This window comes from Castor canadensis, chromosome 8, assembly GCF_047511655.1.
Source record: "Castor canadensis chromosome 8, mCasCan1.hap1v2, whole genome shotgun sequence".
Lineage (NCBI taxonomy): Eukaryota > Metazoa > Chordata > Mammalia > Rodentia > Castoridae > Castor > Castor canadensis.
In genome coordinates this window covers 110610368-110634001 of record NC_133393.1, presented here as the reverse complement: position 1 = coordinate 110634001, position 23634 = coordinate 110610368, and the positions used below count along the sequence as shown (strand labels likewise).

General features: G+C 37.0%; 1 protein-coding gene across 3 annotated transcripts in view; it reads left to right on the top strand.

Annotated features, from left to right (window-relative positions):
* Ptprb (protein tyrosine phosphatase receptor type B) overlaps positions 1-23634 on the top strand; it is a 125644-nt gene that overhangs the window by 22775 nt on the left and 79235 nt on the right. For 2 of the 3 annotated variants that reach the window (XR_012450907.1, XM_074083913.1), the window contains exon 4: positions 9160-9439. Coding sequence is in view for 2 of the 3 variants with exons in the window: in XM_074083913.1 (XP_073940014.1) it covers positions 9160-9439 (280 nt within the window). In the remaining variant the exon portion in view is untranslated. Of the gene's footprint in view, positions 1-8640; positions 8802-9159; positions 9440-23634 lie in introns of those variants that run through there. The other variant, XM_074083914.1, reaches the window with a different exon arrangement.

Here is a 23634-nt window from a genome sequence, read left to right as displayed (position 1 = left end):
TTTATTGAGCCCATTAGCTAGGAGCTGTACTATGTATACAATGTACACCTTCTCATTTAATTCTTGCAACTGCTGTCCAAACATGTTTGCTATTTCCTAGAGATTTGTGATCTACTAAGTTTTTGTAGAAAGATTCCTTGAAATGTAAGCACCCCAAACTCTGTCTCTAAATACAAAACAGGATGATCATGATCTTTTTAAAACTGACTGCTTCTCAAGGTTATATTTCCTTACATTTTAGTGCTTTTTTTTTTTGGCAGTACTGGGTTTGAACATGGACCTTAAACTTGCTAAGCAGGTGCTCTACCATGCAAGCCATGCCCCCAAGTCCAAGTGCATCTCTTTTAAAGTGGATACCTATTAAAGGTTGAAGTTAAAATTGTATTCATTTTTACTGTAATTTACTATTGAGTCAGTTCAAATTCAAACTTTAGCAAGGATTTGGTATATTGTAATTATTTTTGGTTGACACATTCCCCTGATTGCCATGCCTTCTTTTAAAAAATACCTGGGGAAAAGCCTTGAGTGAGATTTACATAACATATATACTTCTTAGGGGAAAAAAGTCTCAGACTGGCTTTATAGCTGACATTTACTGTTAAGTTAAGCTGCATTTTTGTCCTTTTTCCTTTAACATCCACACTGTATTTTTCATGAGAAGTTATAACTATCAAAGTGTGCACATTACATATTGTAAAGGTCACCAATTTACTCATTCTAAAATTGTTCAGCACCCTTAAAATTTTCTGTGCCACTTCTTTTTTTTAATATCAAAATATATTTTATTCTTAACCTCTTTCAGATCTGATTCAAATTACAATTGTTAAAACAATATAATGCAAAGGGAAACTACAACAACAAAAAGGTGCCTAGAAAGGATAAAAGGATCACTGGGGTCAAGTCATTGTGATGTAGAACCAAAATACATCAGAAGTGTAATTAACGTGGTCCAGGACAACAAAGAACATCTGCCTCAGACTTCCTTATCTGTGTCACTTCTTATAGTCGAAGAGCTCAATGAAATTTAAAAGAAAAAGAAGGGCAAAATAACATTAACTTTCTTGATTATGAAATATTTGGTTCAGGGTTTTGTGTACAATCTGAAGCTTTTGTTAGGAATTTGAATATACTTCTAACTAGCACAGAAGACTTGTTAAAGCACAGATTATTAGGCTCTACCCCCCAGCATTTCTGTGGTGGTCTCATTTGGATTTATAGCAAGTTTTCAAATGATTACTAATGCTAAACTTTGAGAATCTGTCCTGTCATATGGGATAATACCTCCATCATCCTCATCCTCTTTTCCTTCCTTTCATCTTCCCTCTCACTCTAGCTTTTCCCACCTTTTTTTCTCCTTTCAAAGTCGGTTTCTCTTTCTCTGTTTTATTCCCAGTTCTTCCTTTTTATTCTTTTTCTTTCTCCTCTTCCCTTCCAAGATGGTATTTGAACATCTATCAAGACCTTGTTTAGAAGGACTTGTTAAGAGTATTTATTCACATAACAATATTTACTGAGCAACTACAACAGGATTCATTTGCTCAACAAATATTTGTTGAGACTCTTCTGTATTCTAAGACCTGTGTAAGAAAAGCCAGACAAAAGACTCCACCCTAAAGGAATTCCCCAAGTGGCCAGGCAAGGCAAAGAGTGCACAAAGATAAAGATATGACAGTGCACAGAGATATAAATAATTCGATTATTGCCACTTGTCATTATTGCTCTGAATTAAACAAATGGAGTGCTAAGATTAAGAATATTAAAGACATTTTTTCCTTAATGAACTCAGGCAGGACCTGACTGCACAAGAGTGTGCTTAACCTGAAACCTAATGGATGAGAGAGAAAGCCAGGCAACCTGGGAAGAGCCACCCAAAAGGAGAAAATGACAGACACCAAGGCTCTGAGGCAGATGAAATCAGCTCCAAGAGGTGTCTCCAAAATCTAAACCAGAGCTTGGCACACTGTAGATACTCAGTCAGTATTGCTGAATGAATGAGTAAATGAATTATCAGACCCAAGAAACTGAAGAATAGGAGGCAAGCAAGAGAGAGGCAATGAGTGGGCCAAGGCCAGGTAATGAAGGACCCGAGTAAGGACCATGACTTTTGAGGTCATGCAAGAGGAGTTTGGATTAACTTTACCAATCCATTCTGCCACCCAACTCTTCCCACCAGCCTACCTCCAGGAGTCCCCCTGCCTAGTTCAAATTGTGGTTTACAGTAAGAGTTCATCTGCTTCCTACGGGAATATCAAATGGTGTGGTGTACAGCTCCCAGCAGTCAGATTAGTGTAAAATGCAAACCCTGATGACCAAGTGTTTAGAAAGGTTAAAAAAAAGTGTGTGGTGGGAGACAAAATAAAATAAAATGGCAGCATTCAGTCAGGCATGGTGGATCAAGTCCAGAATCCTGCTACTCAGAGAAGATCATGGTTGGAGGCCAGCCTGAGCAAAAAAGTTCAAAAGACCCCATCTCATCCAATAAAAAAACTGAGTGTAGTGATTGCACCTGTCATCCCAACTATGGTGGAAAGCCTAAATAGGAGGATCGTGGTCCAGGCCAGCCTGGGGAGTGAACAGGAGACCCTATTCAAAAAATAATGTAAGTAAAAAGGGCTAGGTACATAGCTGAAATGGTAGAGTGCCTTCCCAGCAAGTGCAAGACCCTGAGTTCATATCCCAATATTGCTAAATAATGAATAGATAGATAGATAGATAGATAGATGATAGATAGATAAATAAATGCAACATGCTCAATTTGCCACAGTATGCTATGCACAAATGCGTATCACATGTTTTTGCAGATGGAAAACTACTTAGCAGGACAGGGTAAAACAAAGGATTCCTGATGAGATTAAAGCAGTAGGTATCACTTGGAAGATCTGAGCTCCACCAGGGAATGGCCCTACCATGAAACAAGGAAGGATATGGGAAGTCTTGTGCCATACTTAAACTAAATTACATCTAGGTAGAATATCACTCATCTAACTCCAATATGAGGTACCTAAAATGCTTGGGTGCAAAACATGTTCCTAACTGTACTTGAGCCATTAGCCAAAGTAGTAGCAACATGGTATATTAAACATTGACCCATAAAACAGAAAAAGGCCTTAGGGGAAATACATACACATCTTTGTATCCCAGAGCAAACTGCATTTGTTTTTAATGAGGAACGGCATTAGGAAGAAAAAGATTTATGATGTAGAATATGCATATTAGTGTTTTTATCCAGAAGGAAGGCAAAGGGTAAAAGTCTACCTGGAAATATGATGAAGCTTTTTCAAAGTGGGCCAGGCAGACTCAACAAATGATGCTGGATAAAGTTACAGCCCAGCTTTAAGAAGGGTGTATACCAAGACACTACAAAGCCTCTCAACTATTTTTAATACAAATGGAGGTTGAAGTAGCCAAGGGATGATGGCCCTCTTGTCCTGGCTGCTGAAGTCCAAGTAGTCTATCTACAAGAATCTTATGACTCTCCAAACTCATGGAAATTCTCTGGGGGGCACTTGTAATTTCTATCAAAATACTATGACTGTCCTCAACCCCTGAATAGGGAGAAATAAAACATAGTCTACAGTATACTCAGAAGGGATAGGAACTATTCTAAATAGCGCTTGCATCTTCCACCCAGTAGAAACACAGGCTACAAGAGTAAACAGGTGATTGGCTTTGTCCCCACTTAACCTGGGATGCAGAAATAATTGAGTCACAGCCCACTGTAAAGATACCTGTTCTTAATAATAACTGATATAGGGACAAGGGTAAAATCTGCTGGGAAGACAGAGCAAATACCTTACTAATCTATCCTGTAATAAAACTGAATTATACTATGACCATACTGCAATACAGTGTAATATCAATGCTACTAGTTAAGATTCAACTCCCTCGTGTAAATAAATCTTATGATAATACTGATAACCAAATGTATTAGGAAATTGAGTTAAGACATTCTCAGGATGTAATACCTGAGCCAATTCTTGTGCTAGACAGTTCTATACAATTTTACTACAAGGTAAAAAATAGCAGTAGATCAAGGGGGGAAAAGAATAATAAAGTTGGCACAAGATTATAAAAATGTTTGTAATGGCTTCATAGGGCAAGTTAAATGTTTTCTTAAATATATCCATACCTCCTATTGGCTTCTCCAAATGTTTGCCATATTTTGTTGGTAATGTTACTATATCTGTTCTATAAATGCTACAACACAGGGGATGTGGCAATCGATCTCAAGTTCAAGGCCACCCTGGGCTACACAGCAGCGAGAACCTGTCTCAAAAAATAAAACAAAAAAAGCTGTAACAAATGTAAATTCTTCAACAGATAGGATCATTTTACAGTAAAGGAGTCATATTTGAAAACAAAGTTGTGGCCTTTATATTATGATATGTACACAGGTGGACCCTACTTAAGTTTTTCAATGTTACAATGGTGCAGAAGCACTATATAACCAGTTTGAATTTTGATTTTTTTCCCTGGGGTAAGCAATATGCAATAAAATATCCTCTTATAATGCTGGGCAGCAGCAGCCATCGCAGCTATGATGTGAGAGTAAGCAATCCATATAGTATACTGGTTGCTAAGCTATGATGTTCAGTAGAGTAGGAGTATTAAATGCTTATTCAGTTTTTGATTTATGATAGGTTGTTGGGACGGAACCTCAAAGTAGATCAAGTAGATCCAGGAGCATCTGTATTTTGGTTTTAATCCATGGTTCCTGGCTCACAGTTACTATAATCTTTGTAATTTCCTAAGTAATTAGAGCAGTAAGAGTGTTTTTTGTTAAAATATTTGGCTTTTTTTTGTCCTTGGTTCCTGAAGCAGTTATAAAATAGCTCCAAAGTGATAAAAGTAAAAGATAGATCTTTTCAACCAACCTATAGATAACCACAGAATAGGGGAGAGGCTGGTTATCAGGGGAACCAATTAGTGGGAGCAGAAAAAGCTAAAGGTTGAGTGGATTACCATTGGCCAATGATTCAGTCAGTTGTGCCCTATTGTATTAAGCATCTATAAAAACTCAAAGAACTGAGTTCCAGGGACTTCCATAAAAGTGGGTAGGAACACATCTATATACTGGGAGGGTATCAGAATCCAACTCCACAGGGATGGAAGCTCTTATGCTCAGGACCCTTGCAGACATTACCCTAAATATTTCTTCATCTTGTTGCATATGTGTGCCTTTAAAATATTCTTTATAATAAACCAGCAAATATAAAAATATATTAAAAACAAGATAGTAACTCTCAAATATTGGCTTCTAGACCTCTGATGACTGATTTTATCATTTCAACATCTATGCTGATAGGTAACAAGATCCATGTCTTTGACCACAAATTCACAATTAATGACTCTGTTAATTATGACATGGTTATTAGTTACTATCACCATATTTTAAAAGAGAGCTGTTCATTCACTGACTTCTTAATCAAAAGCAGCTCCACCCTCTCTGTGTAGTCTGGGAAAGGTTTCCTAGTGGCAAGGAGAAAAGGTTATCCCCTAACATGGTACAGAGTAACCAATCCTAAATTCCTGGAAGGCAGAAACTTCTAAAGTGAATACAGTGTCATGCAGGATAAATAGGCTCAAAAGAAATTCTAACCAAGATGAGAACAAAGAACAAAATGAATCAACTTAGTTATACTTTGTACAGAAGTTTTCAGTAAATTCTAAATACAAATGATAGCTTTTCTGAGACCTACATTATCTTCAATTAATTACCATTTTCTCTGATTTTGCATATTAATACTGTATTTGTGACTTCAGAAGGAAAAATGTCATCAGTAAAAGCCCGAGTTTCAACTTTGCCTCTTATCTTATAGTATGATAATTCTTATAGGTTATTTAGGACCCACTAATTATTTGGAAGCTCTGCCGTCAATCTTAAGATAATAATAAACAACAATAATAAAATAAAATCCTAGTAGTTGTATGCTTTGAAAAAGAAATGTTTATAACTGTTGGGTTTTTCCTTATTGTATTTCTATTATTCTTCACATATGTTAAAAATATTAAGATAGATAAGAAACAAATGATTTTAAATGTGTCTCTTTGATAGATCAAAAATAAAATAATTGTATTTAAAGAAATCATCTCTTATTTTCCCAATTCCTATTCCCAAAGGCATTACTAATAGATTGCTCTTAATTTAGGAACATCTAAATTGTGTTATTGTGAGAATGTTTTGTCATTTTCCTATTTGGTCCTCTGCAAATTTTATCTTTTTTGATTAATTTGCTTGAGTTATAATAAGGAATTGTTAGCATGTTGGAACTTTAGCTCTAAAATGAACGGATAGGGCACATCATATTAGTGGCATGTATTGTTATTATATATAATATAACATATATATGTATCTATATCTATCTATTCATCTATCTGTCTATTCCTTTACCTATCTACACATTGGGAAAGCTTGAGGAGATGAGATTTAATGAAAACTTCCACAGAAAACAGAAGGGTATTTTAGTATATTTAAGTTACTGTCTTCCAAATCAGAGAACCAACCTATGAGAAAAATTTAAAACCCCAGTGGAAAAGACCAAGAGAAGGATGAGCAGCAGCAGAAGTTAGTGAGTGTAGTAAGGGGGACCTATGAGTGAGTTTAAAAGAGAGAGAGAGGAAAAAACAGCAAAAAGCTGTGATGTGGATGTCATCTGTGTGACAAATTGACACCCATTCCACACATTAGAGTTTGCAAAGGTGCTTTGACATATACCATCTTATTCACCATAGCGCTGTGAAATATTTAGAGTATCACCTAATTTTGTAGGTAAGGTAGCCTCATTGTTTTCTGAATATAGCAAGACAAGAAAAAGTTAATGTTGAAAAGAGGTAAAGATGAAAAAAGACTACTGTAAAGGCCAAAGGCAGATGGAGCTTGTAATAAAGCTTGTAGTATGTAATGGAGGAAAGAGGAGGGCTTTCACATGCCAGGCTTTGCAAAGCATTGAACTTGGAAGCAAAATACACACAATTAAAAGCTCTTTAATAAACGTGACCTGCATAGAGAAATCAGAAAGATCTGTTTTGCCAGTAATATATAGACACTTTATGTTTGACCCTTGAGTGTCTGCTAACTTGTAAGGAAGGTTTAAAATCTGTGGTCTGGTTGCAGATTAATAGCCCATAGAATCTCAGAAGGGGAAGAAACTTCAATTTTCACTGGGAATGTAGCTCAGTGGTAGAGCACTTGCCTAGCATGAGCAAGGGCCTGATTTTGACCCATAGCCCTGGCAAAAAGAAAAGAAAACTTAAGGAAATTTCAGTTTTCATTAAGAGAGTTTTGAAAAGCATGTTTTCTAAAAGAATTTTTTTCACTTTTTTTCCTCTTTCTGCTGTTCCTCAAAATAGGTACAATAGGTACAGTAGCCAAAAACATATATGTAACAGTATCAATCATCTATTTGAAAAAGAAAGGAATAGGTCATCCTTTCCATTGATTTGAACATTGAGATATGGAATTGAATCTCTTTTGTTAAGCATGACATCTTACAAAACCAAAATTTTAAAAGTTGTAATATTTTGTTATCACCTGTGCAATATTAAATATTCTTAAACGTGTGAGATGATAGAACTTTTCTAGAGTCTATTTTTAGACATACATAAAAATTCAGGTTTTGAGGCAGTTGCTAACGCCACACAATTAGTGCTGAAAACAGAGTAAGTGCCATTTGTTTGTAAATTTGTGGGTAGCTGAGCCATCAGAAGTATTTCCCACCAAAAAAGAAAAAGCATCCATTGTTTTCTTCTACTGGCAGGACAATTTAGGGACGGAATGGCTTTCACTACTGGATGTGGGTGAGGAAAGTGATTTGCTGTGGGCTTAACAATTAGCCATGACCCTGTTTGTTGTTGGTTAGCACTATTTGCATAAGATTTAGGGGGCACATAGACTTATACAAGATAAAGGGGAAAGTGAATGGAGAAAAGAATGAAGGTCAAGTTGACACAGGGCAGGCTCTTTTGGGGGTCGTTTTCTCTTGCTGGTGTCGGGGCGATGCGCTTTGTGACAAATGAATGCTTTGAGGTGAGAAGGGCAAAAGCACTCTAATAAAAGACTTCAGGAAAGAGTGTTGGCGACCTAGGGAAATATGCGGCGGTCAAGTTTAATCCTGGGAAAAGAGGCCCTAGAGAAAGCAGATGAGAAGATAGGAAGGAAGATGGGGAGGGGGAACTGGGTGTGGAGGGAGAAAGGGGGTGGCGGAGGGGGGGAACTAACAAGTGAGAGGGAGCAAACACTAATTGTGGCTTAGACGGCTGGGTTGAGGACCACAGAGTGGGGAAAAGTGAAAGTCCAGGCAGAGCCCCACGGACCGGACTGGACCCTTGGCCGGGGAGGCTGTGGCACGGGGTACCGAGGGGTAGCTTGGCTCGCCCAGTCTCCCTTGGCAGCCTCAGGCGTTGGCTCCTCAGGGCTCCCTCCCTCTCCGGCGCATTGTTCCTTTGCCGGGAGACGAGGAAATTGCCTTTTGATTGCGGAAGTCCGCGGCCGGGGACCGGGGAGAGGCAGCGCGGGTCAGAATGGCAGCGTGGGAAGGGCCGCGCGCCGCCTGTCCCCGCCGCCTGTCGCGTCCGCAGCCCGCTCGGGGCGGCAGCAGAAGCAGCAGCAGCCGCGGTCCCTGCGCGTCGCCGGCCCCGAGCGAAGCGCGCGGCGCCCGCAGGGCGCGCTGAGCGCGCGCAACAAGTGGCCCCGCGCGGCCCGTCCGCCGCCCCGTGTTTCGTCTGGGTTTTAACTAATGCTGAGCGCGATGCTGAACCATGGAGCGGGGTTGGCCTTGTGGATCACACTGAGCCTACTGCAGGTGAGTGGGTCGGAGCTGATGTGTCCCTCCCGCTGAGAACCAACGCGCACTCCACTTTCCAGTCTCCCCTTTGGAAGAGAAAGTAGCATCATCTCTTCTCTCTTGGGAAGAGCCATCCTTTTCTGAAAACCCCAAATTGACAGCTCATCCTTACTGTCAAAGGCAGAAGTCACCTTCTGTCTCCATCTGCTCCCTAAGGGACAGCAACCAAGGAGAAAGTTGCCATTATCTCCCCTTGGACATTTCCCCCTACACTGGAAAGCAAAGGGACCAGCTGGAGAAGCACAAGGGGTGAATAGTGGCAACTTGGGAAGCTTGCTCTGGAGGGTTTAAACTATGGTCTCTGATTTCTTTGTAGACTGGACTAACGGAGCCAGTGAGATGTAACTTCACCCTGATGGAGCCCAGTGTCTCCAGCCTGTCAATGTCTATCCAGTGGAGAACGACTTTAGAGTCACCCTGTAACTTTAGTGTCATCTACAGCAGTGGTGACACCTCAGGGGCTGTGTGGTGCCACCCCAGCAGGATAGACAACACCACTTATGGATGTAACTTCAAGGATTTACAAGCAGGAACCACCTATAACTTCAGGATTATTTCTCTGGATGGAGAAGACACTACTGTGGTTTTGCAAACAGGTAAAGAGTGACAGGTGCAATTGAATGGCCAGGCCACCCTGGGTTGGGCCATGCCTTTTCAATCTGGTGTTTCACTTGAATTCCAGGCATAAGAAAGATAAAGATAAAAAGACATGTGAAGATAAGTATTGAAAAGGATTTCTAGTCTCCACAGATCTGGCCAGACTCAGCTTGGTTGACTTTCAGTGACTTCCTTAGTGCTGAAAACAGCAGCTGACTGACTAGCTGCTGGAAGACAGGGGGTGGGTGCAGAAAAGAGAAACCTTGGGCTGTAGAGGGAATTTGTTAAAATGATGTGGTTTGAGGTTCCATCACATTAAGTTGTCAAACCCTGGAAAAGTTTTAAGTAAATGTTTTTAGAATAAATAATGGAAGTGCAATGATTAAGGCTATGCTTTTCCTCTAGTAGAGGGACATAAAACCTTCAGGAATAAAAGAGAGCAGAATTCATAGGAAAAATTGAAAAATTCCCTTATGATGGTGCAAAAATTGTTTTGCATTTCTTGAGAAACTAAAACAGCATATCAGAGGATGTTCTTTGATTACTGTGAACCTCAAGTCAATTATTTTCCTTACACTTTTGGTAAATCCCCCCATGTGTGCCAGGCAAGAGTTTGCCTTTCTTTTTCCTCTCTCTCGCTCTTTCTTTCTTTCTCTCTTGCTCTCTCTTTCTTTTTTTCTTTTGGTGGGATGAGTTTGAACTCTGGGCCTTGAGCTTGAGCCATGTCTCTCATCCATTTTGCTCTGGTTATTTTGGCGAACAGTCTCAAGAACTATTTACCAAGGCTGGCTTCAAACTGAGATCCTCCTGATCTCAGCCCCAAGTAGCTAGGATTACAGGTGTGAGCCATCAGTGCCCAGCTGAGTTTCTTTTTCTTGCTTCAGTTCTTTTCTATAAAAATGAGTATTAGAATAGGTCATTGAAGTTCTTACCAAGTTCAGGGGCTGTCAGATATATTATCTCATTTACTTCTCACAGCCACCTGACTACGTGCTCCCAATTCTGCAATGGTATTGATGTTTTGTGACTTCAGTAGTCTTTAACATAGTCTCTGTTTGCTGGAATAGTGAAGCTTTCCCTTTATACAGAATTCAAGCGAAAAGTTTTGAAAGTTAAATTTAGAAGTATGCCATCCTTATTTTTCCTTCACATTTCAGCCTGAACCAAGATAATTTCTTTATCTATAGTTCCCTGAAGAGTTACACGAACATTCAATGTGAAAGAGTCTCAGCAGGGTTGGGAAATCTCACTGGATTCATGGAACCAAATATTAATGGTTTTATTTTTTCAAAGAAAAAAATTTTAATGTCCAGTTACATCACTTGACTTACTATAGGATCAAACTTTTAATTTCTGAGGATTGCAGGAACTTAAACTGAAGAGAGAAACTACTTGTTAAGAATAGCTTTTTTAAAAAAAAATTTGGAAACAGGGATCAAAATCAGCCACATAATTAGAACATTTGCAGAAGTTTAAGCTGCTGGGTTTTCAGTCATAACATTGTTCGTTTCCTGGAATTTGAAGAAAGTTCTATGAACACTTATGTAACTAATAATGCGAAATTTACATCATAGAACTTCCAGATGTGTTAATTACATTCGGGAAAGTGTCTAGCCAACTGTATGTATACTCACTCAATGGGTCAGAGCAAGTTATAAAAACAGGTGAGTTTTCAAAAGCTGGTTGGAGAAAAGATGAAGACCTTAAGTTACTAGAAGACAAGTATTTACCCCAGAGGATTTACTTTTTGGAAAAATGATATGGACAAGGTCTCACTGGGTGTTACTAGTATTGAATAGGCTTTGAGTTATTATGCAGGTAGGTATCTCAAATCCAGAAGCACTGTGAAATGTAAGAAATATTTGCATATTTTTGATTATGTGGAGTGGAATAGTGACTTCATCAGCACCTACAATATGTTATGTTAGCATTCAGGATCTATCATTTTTCTTAAGGAAGTACTTTTTTTTTATTATATTATTATTGTACTGGGGGTACACTGTGACATTTACAAAAGTTCTCACAATATATCATAGTTGAATTCACCTCTCCATCACTCTCCTTTATCCCACCCCATTCCTGGAGTAGTTTTAACATGTCTAATTTTTCCATTTTCATACATGAGTACATAACATTTCCACTACATTCATCCTTAAGGAAGTACTCTCTACGGGTACTTTTCACCACAAATTTCATGAGTTTCAGGATAAGTGTGAAGGATGAAAATTGCAGGTAGTGTTTGGGCAATGATATTTTCCCATGCTTATTTGTATGATGGTATAGCCCTTCATTTCTAAAATGAAAATTTTATTTAACTGAAACTTTTAAAAAATTAAGATATTTCAAAAATTGTTTCAAGAAGGAATTTTTAGTTGACAATAGTACTTTTTGGATTTTAAAGACTTATGGAAATTGTTCTTTTAGTTAAGAAAAAGTACTAATATTCCTTGATATTGATTGCTAAGCTACAGAAACGAGTTCCATAAATTATATTTTATTGTTATTAGAGAAGTGTCAACTTGGTGAAATGTTAATTCTGAGACAAAACCTCAAACAAAAAAAATTCATTCAAAATGTGTGTGCTTTCCTCATTCATTACATTTTGCCTGTATTCTTGGTCTAGAATGAAACAGAATAAGAGCAAAGCATGACAGTGAGTAGAGTTAGCACATGCTTAGATGACCTAGGTATCATTCCAAGTGTGATCTTTCTGATTTTTTATTTTTATTTTTTTGACTATGCTAGGGTTTAAACTCAGGGCCTCACACTTGCTAGGAGGTGCTGTACCACTTGAGACATTCCACCAGCCCATTTTTTTGTCTTTTTTTTTTTTTTTACTGAAAAGTTATTTAAAATAGCTAGTTATTTTGTTGTATGTAGACTGACCTTAAGGATTTTATGCAACAATCAATTCCCAGTCCAGATTGAAAATCAGGATGGAAAAATGTGGATTCAATTCAGTTCAACAAACATTCATACATGATATAAAGGGAATGATGGCAGGTAATGATTGGTGAGTTTATAGACGCTGAACAAAAAGTAGTCCATGGCCTTGTAGTCTTGAACAGATGTGAAAGTTATGATGACAATGCCATAGAGTTTTTACCAGATCTTTCTTGAATGAGGACTTTGCCATACTTCATGTATGCCATGCTGCCATAGCCACAGAGAAGAAGATAGGTGGCAAGTCTCAGGATTCATTGGTCATTAAATGGTCAATGCAACAAGAATATCTTTGCAAGTTAAATTGTTTAGTTGTGAATAACGTAATGCTTTTCAAAGACTGTGTTCTCAGAGTCTAGAGCATAAGTTGCAAACTGGTCATCTTTAGTGATATTTAGGTATCTAAATAAATATCTGTGTTCTGTTTGGCTCATATAGTGTTTGTGAAAAAAATCTGGGTTATTTCACTAGCATTAAGAGGTAAATTCATTTAAAAATCCAAATGTATGGATTTTCTTAAATTATTAGATATTTGGCAAAACTGTCTGCCTAGAGCTCTCATTTTAGATACCAATTCACTGGAATACCCATTCATGTATTCCCTTACTTCAATGCATTCTGAATGTGAACTTGTGATTTCTTTAGGGCTTTTATTTAGAACTTTTAGGGGCGATTCTTTTTTGTTCCAGTGATAAGATATAGCACATGATACATGATCAATAAATATTGATTAGATGGATGAATAGATGGATAGATGGGGACATTTATGAAGAAAGAAAGAAATAGGTATGAATTAATGAAATGAATACTGAAAATACTATCTAGACTCTTGGATTAAGGGTACATCATGGAACCCAGGGAAAGGGTGTAGAAGTAGAGAACTTTACCTACAGAATGAATATTTCAATGGCATTTGCCTTTTTGTTAATGTATTTTATGAGTGAGCTACTCATTAGTCAGAATACAAAAAAATGCCTGCCCCCCAAAAAAAACCTCTTAAATGATTTTAGTTATTTTATTTTTTTCAATTTTTTAGTTTTTTTCTATTATAAATTAGGTTTTATTTTCTTTAGTTTGTTTTGTTTTGTTTTAGCAGTACTAGGATTTGAACTCAGAGCCCCATGCTTGCTGGGCAGTACTGTACTGCTTGAGCCACTCTACCAGCCTTTATTTTAGTTATTTTAATATGGCTAATTCCTTTGTCTATATTAAAAATACATTTAAGAACTTTAATTATTGATTCACTGTATCAACTATTACTTCTACTTCAAAATGTTGTTTACTGCACTGGTTGGCTAGGACTGCCATAACAAAATACAACAAACTGGTTGGCTTAAAAACAGAAATTTACTTTCTCATAATCCTACAGGCTAGAAGCCCAAGGTCAAGGTGTTTGCATGTTTAGTTTCTTCTGAGACCTTTTTCCCTAGATCACACATGGCTGCCTTCTCGCTGTGTTCTCACAGTTATCCATTTGTGCCTGTCTGCGTCCTCATTTTCACTTCTTGAAAGAGTACTGATCATATTGGATTAGGGCTCACATCTTCAAAGACTCTGTTTCCAAATACAGTCTCATTCTGAGTTACAGCCTCAACCTGTAAGTTTGGTGAGGACACAATTCGGCTCATAAAACTTAAGCTTTAACCATAACCATCAAAACTGTCTGCAGGTTACTTGCATCAAGATTTCTTGCAGAGCTTGTTGTAAAATCATTCCTGGTTTCTATTCCACATGAAATGAACCAGAATTTAGAAGAAATGGAGCTGGAGGAATCTGCATTTTAAATATCAAAGTGAATTAATGCACACTGAGATTCAGGAGCCATTGACATATTTTTTTCTATTATTATCAGCATTAGGATTTTAAGACTATGCCTCTTCCTGCATGGTTAAATCTATAATGCCTGAGAATACTTATTGTCTTCGAGGAACAGAAAAGAATGCTAATTTTTTTGTGCTTTTATAGCATATAAAACAGTTTTACCTTCCATATGTAGGACATGAAAGTACAAAATTTGTCTGACAACTGACCATATATTGTTTAATTTTGTTTACCTGGCAACCCTATGAAGTGTGTATTTGAAGGGGCAGGTTGCAGTATGGTTAGGAGCTGAGTTTGGAAGTCAGACTCAGTAACCAAACTGTTTGAGGCAAGTTACTGACACTCACCCCATCCCAGGGCTGTTTCTTAATGTGTATAGTAAGGAGGATAATGATATCTATGACATTTCTTAAAGTTATTAGGAAATTTTAATTATTTAATACATAAAACCTGGAATAATTTTTGTCACATACCTAAGGTGTAGCAATTTACTATCATTACTTTCAGTTGGATGTAGGATTGATTTTCAAAAGAACTGATAATTTTCACAAATCTACACAACTGATATTTGATAGAGCCAGAACTTGGTCTTGGGTTTACTGGCGCCAACTCTGCATTATGAAGAAAAAATATCATCTTTACGTTGGTATTAATTCTTTCAGATTACCGCAAGATATCCTATTACTTTTCAAAACAACTTTTAAAAAGAACAAATTATATTACAATGTATTTTAAGTCTACAAGTACTTTGCCTACCCAAGGGTAGATTAAATGTGTTTTCATGTGAAGAAATTGTGAACCACTATTGATTTTCAAAACTTCAGTATTTAACAAGCAGCTACTTGTTCTCTATGTTCCAGAAAATTCAAGGTTAAGCAACTCAGTTTAATCTGTCCACACAAAATAAGAGAACAAAGAAAAACTGTTTTGTCTTCCATTTCCAGATATTAATTTGCTAGAATCCCCTGTCCCCAGGGATAAAGGATAATACTGACCCCTTTCTGATCTTATAGGGGAAATCAAGCCCATTCTATATGTATGAGTGTATGTAAATTAAGGTGCATATATGCTTCTAAATGTATAATATACAACTGAAATGAACAGTTAGGTATATATATAGGTTTCTTGGGGCTTTTATTTTTTAAATTTGCTTTTCTTCCTTTTATATGAAAAACTCAAACAAATAAAAAAATAAAAAGAATAGCATACTAAACTACCATGTACCTATCACCAACTTTAATAATTATCAATTTGGGCCAATATTGTTTCATTTATATCCTCACCTACTCCTCCACCACATATCATGTTGAACAATCCAAGTCATCATCATCTAATTTTATTTACAAATGTTTCAGTTTATATCTTTGCAAGATAAGGACTTTTTAAACAAAGCCACAATATAATTATCTTACCTAACATTAACAAAAATTCCTTATTTAGATGACCAAGTATAGAAGTACACATCAAATGATAGCTCATGGATGTCTATGTATAAGATCTTTTGGGTAGAGATCTGATCAGAAGTAGGGGTCAGGTGCCTTTTCTTTATATTGTATTCATGCTGCACGTTAGATAATAAAGACTTGGCTATTAATAGCAAATAATTGGGGTAGGAGCCTGTGGGGCTAGTACTACAGCAGTCTCTATAAGTTGTCAAGGCACTCTAGGTTCTAACAAGGTTCTCTAATATTCACTGGAAGTACTTTAGTAATTTTTTTAGGACTTTACCTTATACTGCTCTCCCTTACTCTGCAATTGCTCTTTGCGCTGACTCTTAAGTCCTGATTGACCTTCCAGATTTGCTCAAGTTAACCTCTTTAATGAAGCCTGGATCTAAGACTTCAGCCTTTGAATATTACTATCCACTTGGTAAATTTAACATTGATATTTTTCTAGATTACTGTAGGTTGGGCATCCCTAATCCAAAAATGTGAAATCCTCCAAAATCCCCCCAAAATTCCACACCATGAAACCTTGTTTCATGCATAAAATTATTAAAAATAATACATAAGATTACCTTTATGATGCATGCGTAAGGTCTAATGAAACAAGAGAATGTTGTGGTTAGACTTACATTCCATCCTCAAGACATTCCATTATGTGTATGCAAATATTCCAAAACCCCAAAAATACATAAAATATGAAATACTTCAGATTGCAGATAAGGGACACTCAACCTGTAGTAACAGTAAGAGTTGCAGCAATACGCAACACTCATACCTGCTACCTTTTCCTGAGTGCCGACCATGTGACAGGGACTGTACTTTAACCCTTCATCTCCATTACTTCCTAACACTTACAGTTCTGTAAAGTAGCTACATTTGTCTGTCAGTCAGTCATTAGTTAGTTGTTAGTTTTTCCAGATGAGGAACTGAAGCTCGAGGAGGTGAGATGACTTACCTAAAGTTACCTTTGTGGTAAGTGTCAGTGGTGGGATGAAGGTGTAAGTCTGACATCCAAGTTAACCTCCCCGATGATTCATCTTTCTATTTTCCTTTTCACATACACCCTGACTCCCCGAATGAGTAGCCTCTACCATCACTTTATGTTCACAGTACTTGATAGGATGACTTAGAAAATAGCATGGCAGCCTGCTCTGTGGCTAATGATGTAAATGATTGTCAAAACTGCTCTAATTTCCTTTTGGAAATTATTAAAACTTTAAAAGTTTCTTAGTGTCTGAATTTTATGTCTACTCTATAGAGATACTGAATGTAAAAAACAGCAACCTGGTGTATTAGTATGATACATTGCATCATCTTAGAATAAGCAAGAAAACTGACTATAGTCAAACAGTAGAAGTAACAGAGGAAATTACCTCCTTAGAAATGTATTTAATGTGAACTGGAGATTGTAAGTAATTCCTTTTCTATGTTGTTTTGCTTCTCATTTTCAAAAACCTGCACAGGAATTGTTTAGACTTTTGCACCACCCCTAACCTGATTTCCATGAGAAAATCTCCAGTTATTTTATATAAATAGTTGATGTTTATTCCATTTTATATAACATGCTATGTAAATGTTGCTTCCACTCAAGCCTCCTAACCAACCTCTGCTTTTTAACTAGAATGATATCCCAATTTCTGTAAAAGTACAGAATTACCTGTAATTACTATGAAGATCTCTTGGGCTTGAGGGAGACAGTGGAGAACGATATGGTTGGAAAGAGGAATAATAATGTCAGCATGAGAAGACCTTGAGTGCTTGTGAAGAAACTTAGACTTTCTGTTGAAATGGGAACACATGGAAAGTTTTTTTTTTAATTCATTTATTCACATGTGCATACATAGTTTGGGCCATTTCTCCCCCCGCCACCTCCTTCTTCCCCCACCCCCCCTCACTTCCAGGCCGAACATGTTCTGCCCTTTTCTCCAATTTTGTTGAAGAAAAGACATAGCAATAATAAGAAAGACAAGGTGTTTTTGCTAGTTGAGATAAGTATAGCTATAACAGAGAGATTCCCAGCATTGCTTCCATGCACAAGTGTGTTACAACCCAAGTTGATTCATCTCTACCAGACCTTTTCACTAGTTCCCGATCACCTTCCCATATTGACCTCTGTTGTTTTAAGGTTACTGTATTAGTTCCTCTGCAGTGGGGACATCAAAGACTTTCAAGTTTTGGGTTTCCTACCTATCCCCATACCTCTTATATGTGCTCTTCCCTTAGTGTGTGACCCAAGTTCAACAACATTTTTGCATTTGCCCTAGATCTAAAGTACATGAAAAGTTCTTGATGTTTCATGGGGGATAAGGATAGTATATGGGAGAGATGTATAAAGAGTTATTTGGCAATAATGATGGAAAGACAGAAAATTAGGAAGACGCCTAGAAAAAAATGGAGCAAAAGGCCACATGACCCCAAGTAAAGGCAATAAAATTAGGGGGGGAAGGGACCAGAAAAGAAAAACATTTAAAATGTTCAAGGAAACTTTCATGACCACAGAATTAGATTTATCAGTCATTACTGTTACTCATTTTGACTGTGCAACAATATCTAAACTACCATATTTAAATTCTGTATATAAGCCTATCACTTTCCATAGACATCTATTTCAATTTTTTTGTTGTTACACTTGACTACACAATTCATGACAGCATGTAGTGGAAAGTATAGTAGAAAGAACATACAATTTGCAGCCAGGTATTAGAAACTTGGCTGTAGTACCTAGTACCTATACAATACAAATGAGTCATTCAATGTCTTTGAATCCCTATTCCAACTGAGAAGGCACATTTTAACTAGGAGATCCCACACAGTTGTAACATGGAGACTATAATGCCTTCAAGAAAAAATTTGGCACCAGCCAGTAGATTGGCTTGCATTCTAATAAGTTTGAATTAATTTCTAAAATAAATTTAATTATTTCAAATTCTAAACAGAATTTCTAAATAGAAATTCCTATTCTAATATATTAGAATCTATATAAATATTACTTATGTGAAAAACTATAATATTCTCCCTTTGTCTAAATTACTTTAAAAAAAAAAAAGGGAAAACTCATTTTGGTTTTGGAATTTTGCCAAGCTTTGTCTCTTCCTTTGAGAACAGAATATTGGCTTGACATCAAGCTTGCCTGTGAAATTCCAGGGCTTCCTCACACTGGTAGATTCATTCAGGTTTAACAGGTGAATACTGCTTAACTTTGCACTTGGCATTCTAAATTCAGGTCTGTTTAGAGCCAAGAAGTATAAAGATGCCTTACATATATGCTTAATAATAAAATTTGATATATACATCAAGATCAAAGTATTGATTTATGGTTTTTGACCATCCTCATATTTTGTAATACTTTATTGTTTACTATGTGTGTAAGAGTGATGAGTAGAAAAACCAAAGAAGCTATAAATGCACACACATGCATTGATACCTCCAATCATCAGCATTAATTATTTACACAAAGTAGGGTCTTCTAATGTATGACTGGAAGATTACAGGTATATTGATGAATTGTCAAGTAGCATTAAATCTGTGTCTTTCTTTGTTACACAAACATATACACACATATGCACCACACATGCACACAAACACAAAATACATATATATAAAATTTGTACCCTTGATAGAAGTATCTAATTTATATCTAAAAATATGGAAAACTGTTTAAACACTGCTGAGTTTTCATTGGGCTTAGATGAAAAAGAAGTCTGAAAACTATTTCATTTCTGTAGCATGCACAGCAATAGTGGACCACTGCCAGCAACAGGCTTTATCACAGTATAAATGGGATTTTAAGTGTTTGTTTCCAGGGCAGGTTCTCGCAGCCCAGGCACTTCCCAGTCTCATTGTTTCTTTGTTCTAGCGGATGTACAAAGGATTGACTGTTTTGTTTTCTGGCTCAGAGAGATTAGATAAAGTCTGCATTTCTGAACTTCACCCTCTAGACATGCAACCTTAAAATTCATCTTCTATAGCTCATTTATAGATTATATACGTTTAGATTATACTGTTCATAACATCATTTTCTTTAACCTTTATCTGACTTGGGGTAAGTGTAGATGGCAGGATTGACCCTTACGGAACTATCACTGGAACTAACTATCCCTCTCACCCTCTCACATGCCACTTCAGCAAAAATGCCTCATCTCGGTTGGTTATGACTGCATTGTACTTAACATTCACTGGCTATTAGAATCACATGGCAGTGAAATTGGCTCTTGCTAGGCAACAAGAAAACTTTCTATGACAGGAAATGATCTTCTTTCCTTTTGCTATGACACCCTTAATTATAGGCTACTATGTAGAATAAAAAATTTAGGAATATTGTTCGCCCCCCCACACACAAAAAAAGCTAGTTTTTTCCTCCAGAACCTATAAAGATACTTGGAAATGTTACAATTGAAACTCCCTGTATAACCCTCATGAACAAACATTTTGTTTGTTTATTTTTTAAAAAATGAAGGACAGGGAGTTGGTGGAATGGCTCAAGTGGTAGAGCACCTGCCTAACAAGTGTGAGCCCCTGAGTTCAAACCCCAGTGCCACCAAAAAAAAAAAGGAAACTAAAACAAGTCCTGTCTGGGGGTTGGTATTGGGGGAGGGGGAAGGGAATAAAGGAAAGGGTGAAGAAGGATGAATATTTTGGAAGTACTATGTATTCATATATGAAAATGGAATGATAACTGTTAAAACTATTCTAAGAAGGGGTGGAGGGGAGATAAAGGAGAATGATGGAGGGGGTGAATGTAACTAAGATATATTGTAAACACTTTTGTAAATGTCAAAATGTACCCCCCCCCATACAACTATAATATGCTTTAAAAAAAAAAAAGGAACCTACAAACAATCACCTTAGGGCTGTGTGTAGTGGTTCACACCTGTAATCTCAATTATTCAGGAGGCAAAGATCTGGAGGACTGTGGTTCAAGGCCAGCCAGGGTAGGGGGGCAGTTTGCAAGACCACATCTTAACTAACAGGCCAGGCATGGTGGTATGTGCCTGTGATTCCTAGCTACACAGGGGGCCTAGGTAGAAGGATCATCATTCAAGGCTGGAGGAGGAAGAGGAAGAGAAGAAAAGGGAGGAAGGGAGGAAGGGAGGGAGGGAGAGAGAGAGAAAGAGAAGAAAGAAAGAAAGAAAGAAAGAAAGAAAGAAAGAAAGAAAGAAAGAAAGAAAGAAAGAAAGAAAGAAAGAAAGAAAGAAAGGGGGAAGGAAGGAAGGGAGGAGGGAGGGAGGGAGGAAGGAAAGAAAGAAGGAAAGAAGGAAGGAAGAGGAAGAGAAAGAGAAGAAAAGGGAGGAAGGGAGAGGGAGAGAGAGAAAAAGAAAAAGAAAGAAAGAAAGAAAGGAAAAAGAATAATTTGGGGGATTTTTTGGTCTATCTTAAAGAAAGTTCTAAAATTTTATCAAGACTTTTTTTAATTATTCATTTATTCACATGTGCATACATTGTTTGGGTCATTTCTCCCCCCTGCCCCCCTTCCTCCCCTCTCCCCACCTCCACCCCTCAGTTCTAGGCAGGTCGTGTTCTGCCTTTATCACTACTTTTGTTGAAGAAAAGAGACAAGCCTAATAAGGAAGACAAAGCATTTTTGCTAGTTGAGTTGAGGATAGCTATACAGAAATATTCCTAGCATTGCTTTCGTGTACATATGTGTTCTGACCCATGCTGATTCATCTCTAACTGATCTTTACCCTGGTTACTGATCCCCTTCTCATGATAACCTCTGTCGCTTTAAGGTTTCTGTATTAGCTCCTCTGGAGTGGGGACATCAAACGCTTTCATGTTTTGGGTTGTTCAAGGCTTTTTTTTAATGAAAGAAGCAATTAAGACTATTATCAATTTGGTTTGGTTTCAATAATTTTTGCTCCATTTTTGTCTCTATTGTGTCAGTGATTCAGAGGAAAACTTTTATGATTAAGTGGACGAAAATAAGTTTGTATTACTGAGTGCCCACTGAATACCATGTAAAGTCCCCTCTATACCTTGTTACCTCTCAAAAACCCCTTGAAGCACAAGTATTACTTTTATTATATTCTCTGGATAGATAAGAAAATAGAAGCTTAGATAAGTTAAGTAGCTTCTCACGGTCTCATGATTAATGAGGAGCTGAGATTTGAATTGTCCAAAGTCAATTCTCTCTATCAATACCTGTCACTACTCCTGTGGCAATAACTTCCTCTGATTATAAGAGTAGTAATAATAATAATTGCTAACATCAAATGCTTACTACATGCCAGACACTGTACTAAGTTCTTTTTATATAATATTTGATTTAATCTTCATAGCAATTCTCTAAAAAGATAGCACTACTCCCAGCAGTGAATAGATGAGGCACAGGAAAGTTAGCAGATTGCCCAAAGTAACAGCTAAGAAGTAGGAGAGCCAGAATCAAGCCCTGACAGACCAAACTTTGTAATCTACATTTCCAGGTAAACCCAATGCTGAACCATGCAATTTTGTCTTTCAAGCTTGCCTGTGCTTTGGGCTCTATGTCTTAGCTATTTGTCAGCTAAAGTTTATGTTATTATTAATTATTTATATTGTAAAATGTGATGTGATATATTTAATTTTTACAGAATGATGTACTCATATTAATCACAGTATTAGGCATGAAAATATTAGATTTCATAGGCTGTTTTAAGCCTGTGGTGTCTATTGACATAGTCTTATGAGATACCTGCTCACGGATGCCTTTTGAATATAAAGTAAGGTTATCTTATTTTTTGTTATATTTATATTAATCACAAGTGAACATCTTCTTCAAACATATACTTTTTAATAAAGTCTAGAATTCCCGGTGAGGAAAATGTGGTCTACGAGCAGGTAAACAAAACTAAGGTCTCTATAGCCAGGCCACTAAAACATCTGGCCTAACCCTTAAAAATTGTACTTCAATGTCTTTTTTCCCACTTTTTTGTTCGCATGTGTTAATTGTACAAAGGGAATTTCATTATGTTATTTCCAGGTATGCATATAATGTACTTTGATCAAATTCACTCCCCCATTACCCTTTCCTATTCCCCCTTCTTTTTAAAACAATTTTAGTGAGTTTCTTTATTATATTTTCATACACACATATGGAACACTTGCATCAATTCATCTTCCCCCACCCTCTGCTTTCACCTTCACCTCTTCCACTGATTCCCACCCCCAAATAGTCCTCCCAGTTTTTACTCATGTCATTCTTCCTATTTTTTAGGTCTAGATTCTACAATGAAAGGGAACATGGGCTCCTTTTTGTTTTCAGTCTGGCTTATTTCACTTAGCATGATGTTTCCTAGTTCTATCCCTTTTCCTGAAAATGACATTAGTCCATTATTCTTCATGACTGAATAATATTCGTGTATGTATGTGTGCATGTGTATCACATTTTCTTTATCTATTCATCAGTTAATGGTCACCTAGGCTGATTTCATAGTTTGGCTATTGTGAATAGTGCTGCTATAAATACGGTCATTCAGGTATTGCTATTGTATGCTGACTTATATTACTTCAGTTATAGGCTCAGAAGTGGTGTAGCAGGATCATATAGCAGTTTTTTGAGGAATCTCCATACTGATTTCCATAGTGGCTACACTAATTTCCATGCCCACCAAATAGTATATAAGGGTTCCATGCCCACCCCTCCAGCCTCCTTGCCAACATTTGTTTTGGGTTTTTTTTTGTTTGTTTCTTTGTTTTTTTTGATGATTGCTATTTTCACTAGGGTAAGATAGAATCTCAGTGTAGTTTGATTTGCAGTTTGCGTTTTCTTTATGGCCATTTGTATTTCTTCTTTTGAAAACTGTCTGTTTAATTCATTTGCCCATTTATTAATTGGATTGTTTGTTCTTTTGGTGTTTAATTTTTTGGGCTCTTTATATATTCTGGATATTAATCCTTTATCCTATTAATTGCTGGAAGATTTTCCCCTATTCTATAGACTGTCTTTTGACAATTGGAAATTGCTTCTTTGGTTGTGCTGAAGCTTTTAAATTTTATACAATCCTATT